Source organism: Aristolochia californica, unplaced genomic scaffold, assembly GCF_029961685.1.
Source record: "Aristolochia californica isolate CCGP_79_NKW_82.1479 unplaced genomic scaffold, dmAriCali1.0.hap1 SCAF_1, whole genome shotgun sequence".
In the NCBI taxonomy this organism is placed as follows: Eukaryota; Viridiplantae; Streptophyta; class Magnoliopsida; order Piperales; family Aristolochiaceae; genus Aristolochia; species Aristolochia californica.
Window position 1 is genome coordinate 1,021,590 of NW_027181770.1, and position 7,920 is coordinate 1,029,509.

At 42.3% G+C, this 7,920-nt stretch overlaps 2 protein-coding genes across 2 annotated transcripts; both read right to left on the reverse strand.

Moving 5' to 3' along the window:
* Nucleotides 1-426: 426 nt before the first annotated feature.
* Nucleotides 427-3,064, reverse strand: LOC137955105 (purple acid phosphatase 23). The gene is made up of 7 exons (XM_068801979.1): nucleotides 2,671-3,064; nucleotides 2,390-2,581; nucleotides 1,913-2,249; nucleotides 1,489-1,706; nucleotides 1,239-1,429; nucleotides 861-1,142; nucleotides 427-694 (listed from the first exon to the last, which is right to left on the reverse strand). Exons 1-7 carry the CDS (start codon nucleotides 2,939-2,941, stop codon nucleotides 575-577), a joined length of 1,611 nt encoding a protein of 536 aa, XP_068658080.1. The 5' UTR covers nucleotides 2,942-3,064; the 3' UTR covers nucleotides 427-574.
* A 509-nt stretch (nucleotides 3,065-3,573) lies between these two features.
* On the reverse strand, nucleotides 3,574-7,686 carry LOC137960396 (probable pectate lyase 8). Its single transcript, XM_068808050.1, has 7 exons — nucleotides 7,481-7,686; nucleotides 6,801-6,863; nucleotides 5,809-5,874; nucleotides 4,706-5,348; nucleotides 4,519-4,622; nucleotides 4,276-4,414; nucleotides 3,574-4,174 (listed from the first exon to the last, which is right to left on the reverse strand). Exons 1-7 carry the CDS (start codon nucleotides 7,585-7,587, stop codon nucleotides 3,953-3,955), a joined length of 1,344 nt encoding a protein of 447 aa, XP_068664151.1. The 5' UTR covers nucleotides 7,588-7,686; the 3' UTR covers nucleotides 3,574-3,952.
* Nucleotides 7,687-7,920: the final 234 nt, after the last annotated feature.

Genomic DNA, 7,920 nt, shown 5'->3' on the forward strand with positions numbered 1-7,920 from the left:
AATCATTTGATTCAATCTCCACACATGAAATTCACTTGAGTCTTGCTTAATCTGATAGATGAATTCGAACTTTCTTGGTTGACTAGACTTATTTAAAAGTGGCCTCCAATCAATATTTGATTTTATATTGCATGTGAAAACTTCAAGAATAGCAACTAAGTGAGGTTAAGAAGTTGCTTGTTGCAACAAATCAGATTAAGCTTCAAGCTAATTTGAGATTGTATGGAAAATTAAATAGACCCGTTAGTATCTTTTCTAAGGAAATAAATGGAAGTTAATAATCAAACTCATACATTATCGTACTTATCTGATAATTTTCTAGTAAAATAAAATATTACACATAAAATTACCATAAAAATTGCTTTATACTGAAAGTATTACAATATCAATTATCAAATATTTATTCAAAAAAAATTCATACATGAGTCACTAATGATCGCTAAAAATATATTTCTACTAGAAATAACAAAGTACAGGATTTTATCACCACCCATTTTGTTAAGGAAACTGGAACATGATTTGTACAAGAGTCAATATGTTTTGGTTCATTTGATGGGAAGAGCAGATAATGAGATTAACCTCCCTGAACACAAACAGGCTGCCGAACTATGTAAATTTGATCTCCGACGCTATCATGTTTATATATATCCTGGTTTCGATGCCAAGTCCATAACGAATGCGACGAATTCATAACCTGCAGACGATAGCAAGTCGTTTAATCTCCAGTTTGGTATCAAAACGGTTCTGAAGACTGTTACAGCAGACACCAGAGAGCCAAATTGCAGCAAAATTTTCTTCTGAATAAGTACGCAGCCCAAAATTAACAAAAAAGGTTTGATGGCGTGTAAGAAGCTACCGACCTCTAGTATTCCATGTCCAAAACTGCTTTCTCTGAAGGCACTCCACTCGGGCTGTCTGTCCCAGCAAAATTTGCCCTGAGCAGGACCGGAAGTGAAGTTCAAATGGCATACCCCTCCAAATTCTGGTATGTTATCCGCAGCAGAAGGGCATTTCCCCGGATCATCGGCATGATCAATGTCGATTTGCTCTATATTTCCGCCATCTCCCACTGTTATATAAACAGGTCCACATGGATCCAATGTATAATTGTACACTCTGTTCATCCGTTCGTAGGCGTGCACCTGTCAAAGCATCAGTAAGAAGATTGTTTCAGCGTTTATGATACTCAGTCTGATCTATTCGATTCTGGTTGATTCCATTGTTTGATTTATCCTTACGTGTCCGGAGAAGACTATATCAACCCCGTGGTGATAAAGAAGTTCTTCCATCTGTTGTCTCATGCACTCAAATTCCTGATAGTGGGATGAGTAGCTGTTGTACCATGGCGGATGCCAGGAAGCCACTAGCCATGGTGTTACTTTTCGATCTACTAGCGTTAGGTCTTCCTTTAGCCAAGCGTACTGGGCACCTGCTAAAGTGTTATTTTATGTCACAGATAAACGAAGAAGAAGACAGCTACAAGATCACCTGTGGCGTTGTAATCAACATATGCGCCCAACATGATGAAGTGCAGCCCGCCGGCATTAAACGAGTAGTAGAAACTAGAATTAGAGCGGCACTCCTCAGAAGGAACTGCAAAGCGAGAAGCATACGATTGGAAAGTGAGTCCATTCATCTGAGGTTCGATCTCGTGATTGCCTTCAATTACCATCATGGGAATTCTTGATATCATGGGTTCCATGAACCTGCCACAGATCAACGTTAAAATGTTATCGGCAGCCATGATTATAGAAGTACAAGGAAGTCTTGAACCCAAGCACCTAAACTGCTTGTCGAAATGCCTGAGTATCGGACAAGGGGGAAAAAGTAAAAGGAAGCACCAGAACAGCAGAGAGGAACATGTAATTTCGAATTCCCTCAATGAATTCTGGAAAGAGAAGCAAAAGATTACCTTCCCCAGCCATCCCAGCGTGGTTGATACGACTCTCTAATAGGAGCATCTGGGAACGCGCAGGAAAAACACACAGCTCCTTTCTCTCCCGTGGTTCTGTACTGATTTGCGTAGCACAAATCTCCAACCATTAGAATCATGGAAGGGTCATTCTCGATCAAATGGTCGATAGTTGATGTTGAATTGCTCGTCAGACCCAAATCTCCTACAACAGCTATTCGTCTTGGATACATGGTTGGGCCAGGCGCTGGTGGAGTTTGGAAAGAGTATTCCTCACTCACAGCCGACAAGGAACTATCCCCACATCGGTAGTAATATTTTTGGCCAGGTTCCAGGCCTGCAAATCAATTATTTGCCAGGAACATAATAAGGATGCATCAAATTTAGAATAATGTCATTTATTTCCCTCCACAAAGTGGAAATATGAAAGTTTTAGTTCAGTTCAGAGAGGTTTGAAGACATCTTATGTCCCTTTACCTTGCAGCCTTACGTGGTGAATGATCCCCGAAGTATAGTTTAGGAGTCCTTGGAAAGGGTACAATTGGCTGTAAACCATGGAAGTTCCTCGTTGCATATACGGATACTTTCCTCTTTCCTTCCCAAACGAAACTTCACTCCTAACAGAAGAGGGATCAAGCGGGGTCACCTTGGGCCCAATCTGAGCATCACCTGCATTAAACGCAGGAAGGAATTCCGCATGATCATGGAATGTTTTACTGGGGGTGTATGAATATCGAGGTGGCGTTGGTGAGAGATACCTGTGACCCAGGAGACCCAAATAGAAGAAGGTGAAGATGCCGAGAGAGCAATCTGCTCGGGGTAAATCGAGGGAACTTTCTTGGTAAGCCTTGGGTGGTGCATGGGCAAGTCATCGCTGCCGCGACGAAGGGAAGGGTCGAAGCGGCGAGTGACGGGAGGAAAAGGGCCGTCGACCGTGGACGGAATACGATTTTTATGCCCGAGCGCCGCTTCGATCAGCAGAAGAAGAAGGGAAAAGAATCTTGACAAATCTGCCGGAGCCACAGCCATTGAGATAGGCTTCTTTTTCCTGCCGGCAACTGCAATGCTTGACAGAGAAGTGTTGTCTGCTAGCTTATGTTAGACTTCGGTGGCGACATGGCAACTACTAGGCCTTCTTTTCTCAAGGGATTTATGGATCATAACAGACGAGCAAAGAGGACGAGTATCAGATAACGAAATGGTGAGAACCAGCTGTGTCCTGCGTAAAAGTAGACGAGGAGACGTATTCTGTCGGTGATTCGGATATTCCTAGAGTTGTGTTCAAACTCTTCACACTTCATACTTTTGAAGGTTAATTTGATCTATCTACAAGGATCAATCACGAAGAAGTAAAATATCAAACAAAGCAAAGTAACAAAAACTTGAATTTGTGGATTATCAGAGATTCGCGCTACTATAACAGGAAGAGACTATTATCGCGTTACTATTATGTGGATGCTCGAAAGCAAAAACTTGGTTATGCAAATTGGAAGAAGCTGATTTGGATTTGGGTATCCGCCCGAGTTCCAAGTTCTAATTCAAGGTGTTAATAATTGGATTGCCTGCAGTTCACGATCCTTTAATAAAATGATCAATCTGAGGAGGACATAATAACCAAAGAAAGACTTTTTTTTTTGTTTTTTCATCAATCTCGAATCAAATGAACTAAGAGACGACTCCATTGAGAAAAAGTAAAAATAGGACATACCCGATATTCATACTATGGACGTATTACTGACATGAAGAAAAAAGAATTAAAAAAAAAAGGAAATTTCCAAAATCATAGAGAAGCTGGGCAGACATTGGCGGAAAAGGCTGAAGAAAAAAGAAAACAGGAACAATGACAAAAACAGGAAGAAAAGGCGAAAAGCAACAAATGAACAACAACGCTTCTGCACCTGCTTCATAAATGCGTTACAAAGGGAGAAACAGGCCGAGGTTGAGGACAGATAGAGGTGCAATAATGAGTTTTTGTTCATCCGTGACTCTGTAAAAATTGTGTACACTGTCGAAAGAAGCACGAGATTTGGTCCCAGGACTTTAGCACTGGGATCCCCGACGGCAGGGGAGAGCTCCCGCCCCTGAAGTAATGGATCCCACCATGGAAGAGGATTTGGCTCCCAGGCTAGAGGCCCTCGAATAGCTAGCCGAAGCACCCGCACCGGAGGGAGTGAAGTAGGCACCGTTCAACATAAGATCGCCTTCTGATCTCCAATTCCACCCCTTCCAAACTCTCGTATCCGTCACAACCCTCTTCGTCACCTGATCGTATTATTACCAAAATTCAATTAACCACTGAAAAATCACAGAAAACAGTGATATTTTCGATTGTAACTGGGTGAAAGAGAAAAATAAATAAACACCTCCTTGGCAAAAGGATTAACAGGGGCAAGGTATCGATTGCCTTGACTGTTGATAGTCGGTTCGGCACTTCCACCAATGGCATACATCTCCCAGTGAGTGTAGTCATTGTTCACCACATGGAAATACCCGTGCCTACATCTGCATTCACAGATTAAATTAGCTCAGAATCATGCAGTTTGAACTTTCATGTGTAAGGAAATGAAAAAGAAAATCGAAAATCTTTGAAATGCTCTTTTGTTTACCTAGGCATTCTCTGAATGAGGCCTTCACCAAAATGGTTGAAAGCGATGGTGACTTGCATTGCCTTGTCTCTTGTGTAAGAATCGCTGTGACCCAGCAACATCACCTATTGCAGATTAAATTCTTACAGACATAAGATAAAAACACTGTCTAGAGAAACATAAATTAGAACGAGACGCATTATAATACCTCATTGTGATGGGTAAAGTGATTGCTGGATATTGTAATAGCGGTCGATCCCATCACAGCGTCAACAAGACCATCAGCGCAGTTAGAGAGGGAATTGTGATCAACCCAAACATGACTGGAACCAAAAATGGATACGGCATCACCGTCAGCCATAGTCCTCCAACCATAATGGGTTGGCGAGCTCCGAACCAAGGCATTGCCTGTGGGCTTGCAGTCATGGATATGGAGCCCATGAATAATCACGTTAGTTACAAACTGGATTGTAATGCATGCCCCATTGGCTATGTGGACATTGACACCGCGTCCATCGAGGGTCTTGAAGCTGTTCATAATAAGCTCCTGCTTGAGGGTGATCACCATGTCACGCTTGAAAACAATCCACAAAGGCCTGTCTTGGATGACAGCATGCCGAATGGTTCCAGGTCGAGGGTTGACAGGATCATCATCGCGAGGGTCAGTGACCACATAGAACCGGCCATCGCGTCCTCCAATAGAGTTGCGGCCGAACCCGATGCCACAGTCAGCCAATCTCTTGCGGTTGCGTTGCCAATTAGGATCACAACGCCAACAATCATCAATAGGGTTACCGGTACCACAAGATAGATAACCGAGGGACCTCCGACGGGTGCTGTTGGCTACCGTCCTGATTAAAAAAGATACATTTGAAAGGGAGGTTTAACTCTCCAAATCGCCAAGCAAATGAATGACGCCACACATCTACATTATCAAATAACTGAAATGCTAGAGCAAAAAAGGAAGAAATAAACGATCATGATCTCCAAGACATAAATGAGCTTTTATTTCTCCTACAGTGACACTTTGTATTTGCAGAAATTTTAAACGGCAAAAAAGGAACAGATAACATTCAATAGGTAGATTCAGAGGCAGAATGCGACTCTCGACTTGGGGAAATAATGGCAGATCGGCTCATTACCAACCCTTTACATGTACTTTTGCAGTCAATTTAAAGAAGGATGCTCGCTCTTTTTCTGTTAAAGAATAAAGAAAGAGGAGCTTGATAGCGAGGGACGGATGGTTACCTAACAAATTATATTCCCTGGAAAAGAACACTAATTACATGAAAGATAAAAATAGGGACTTACTCCACCACCGAGGAAGCAACGCTCTCTGGATCATCGACGGCGTGTTGTGTGGAATCGAAATCCGACCTGCATCGATAAGAAACACGCTCAGAAAAGTTGTATATTCGTGTCCTTTGAAAGGTAATAAATATGACTTCTTTAAGCAAACCCGCCGAAACCGGTCGAACGCGATTTTGACGGAAACAAGGTTCGGATTGTCTCGCATCATCATTTCGGCTTTGGGAAACTAAAAGGCAGAGACCATGTGATCGTTTAAAGAAGATAAAGCAAAGGCCGTGCGGCTTCGAAGCCTCTATTCAACGAGAATTCTTGGGTCTTGCAGAAACATCAAACTAAACCAAAAACCCGGTAATGGCACTCACTTTACTCTCAATATCACAGAGGGACGGGCATCTTTGATCGAACGGTCTAGCTTATTTTCATCTCTCCATAGACAACCGAAAAATTGAGGCTCACATCATACCCTCGATTTCGATAAAAGAACAATGCAATTCCCATGTTTCGTGTCTCGAGAAAGAGAGAGAAAACTTGCAGAGCTCCAGACCAGTGGAAGCGGAAAAAGGGATTCAACCATGGACGACAAAAAGTGAGAAGACTCGACTGGAGGAAGTCCTCAAAAAATGCGCGTACAAAAACTCAAAAGTCGTAGTGAGTCTACAACAGCAGATATCAATTCTATCATCGTCACCCAGGGAAAGAACTTCGTTCTTTACTAAGTAGACAGTAGGCGACGAAGAAATAAGAACTAGGTCGGTAAACAAAAGGACGATCCTCGGGATTTTATTCCACAGCCTCTGGGTATAGATATCTGCGCAATTTCACAGCCTCGAAGGAGTAAACTGCCCTAGAAGTTCTACGGACTACAGAGAGTTAGAAGGAAATGCACAAAAACTAAAATAACCGTGGATCAAACATTTCATTCCTGAGTTAATTTTTAAAATTAACTAAAAATTCGAATATTTGAGGGAAGGAATAAAGGAAAGAATGCCCACCACCACTGTTCAGATGTTTGGTTCGCCGGAATGTGTTTCGAGTTCGATTCTGCTTCGCTCGTCCTGCAAGTAGTAGCATATGGGTATATTAAAAGCTCCCAAATGCCAAAGCCTCTTTGCGAAATGGAGCACATCACATTACGAAATTGAGACTATAAAAAACCCATCAACAGAGAATCCTCAGTCGAGAAGTTCCAAAAATTCAAATTCATTTCGAAAACACTTCTGCTGCTCCTTCGGAAAAATCTTTTTCGACATGGACGTCTTCTTTCTTCTAAGCAAATCAGCTTAGAAATCATGATAAAACCAAATGAGGAAATCCAACTGAAAACAGATACATCGTTATAATTAAACAAGTTGAAATGAGTCGCCTCGTCAGTAAATCTGACAAATCCGAAACTTTAACCACAGAGCCGAGGGGAAATCCAAACAGAAACAATGGATAAAACCGTAGAAGACCTGAAGGGTTATTTACCTAGGAAAATTATACCAGTAACAAGAATTCGGAAACAGAAAAACAGTCAAATAACCAGTGAATCCTTTTTTCCCCTCCAGAGCCGACGAATAGATGTTAAACAGAACAGAGCAACTTCAAAAAGGAAAAATTCACTAAAACCGATCCGCATTCCTCGAATACGAAGAAGGACACCAGCAAAACTAGCGAAGACAAGACAATGTACCTCGGATCCGCCATCATTGGGCTAAACCGTTGATTCCTAGCTTCAACAGACAGAGCCAGGAGCAAAATCAGCAAAGTGAAACACCTCAGAGAGGCCGCCATTGCCATCAAAGACGTCGACACTCGTCTCAGCTCCCCAATCTCCTCCCTCGCTTTTTAACAAAGGAAGAGGAAGAATTAATAAAAAAAAAAAAGTAAAGAACTGGGCGAGCTGCATAAACAGTCAAAGGACTTCGCATTGAAACTGCCATTTTATAGAACGTTCCCATAACTCCTTCACCTCCCAACCACACCGCTCGGTTAAGTTAACTTAACCCGACCAAACCCACTCCCACTTTTTAACCGCCATTAACGGACTCTGACCCTTCTCGAACGTGTGTAAGCACCGACGCCGGCTTCTCCCGCGTATCAACGGTGTCGGCCAATCACGTGCGAGGGACA

Bases quoted from the DNA above. Each gene is read 5' to 3' on its own strand.
- LOC137955105 (XM_068801979.1), bottom strand. From the start codon at position 2,941: ATGGCTGTGGCTCCGGCAGATTTGTCAAGATTCTTTTCCCTTCTTCTT. The intron at 1,707-1,912 runs GTAATCTTTTGC...GATCTGTGGCAG, and splicing joins CGCTGGGATGGCTGGGGAAG to GTTCATGGAACCCATGATAT. The intron at 1,430-1,488 runs GTGATCTTGTAG...ACACTTTAGCAG, and splicing joins TGTTGATTACAACGCCACAG to GTGCCCAGTACGCTTGGCTA.
- LOC137960396 (XM_068808050.1), bottom strand. From the start codon at position 7,587: ATGGCAATGGCGGCCTCTCTGAGGTGTTTCACTTTGCTGATTTTGCTC. The intron at 6,864-7,480 runs GTACATTGTCTT...TACTACTTGCAG, and splicing joins CCAATGATGGCGGATCCGAG to GACGAGCGAAGCAGAATCGA. The intron at 5,875-6,800 runs GTGGGCATTCTT...TTATCGATGCAG, and splicing joins CAAACATCTGAACAGTGGTG to GTCGGATTTCGATTCCACAC.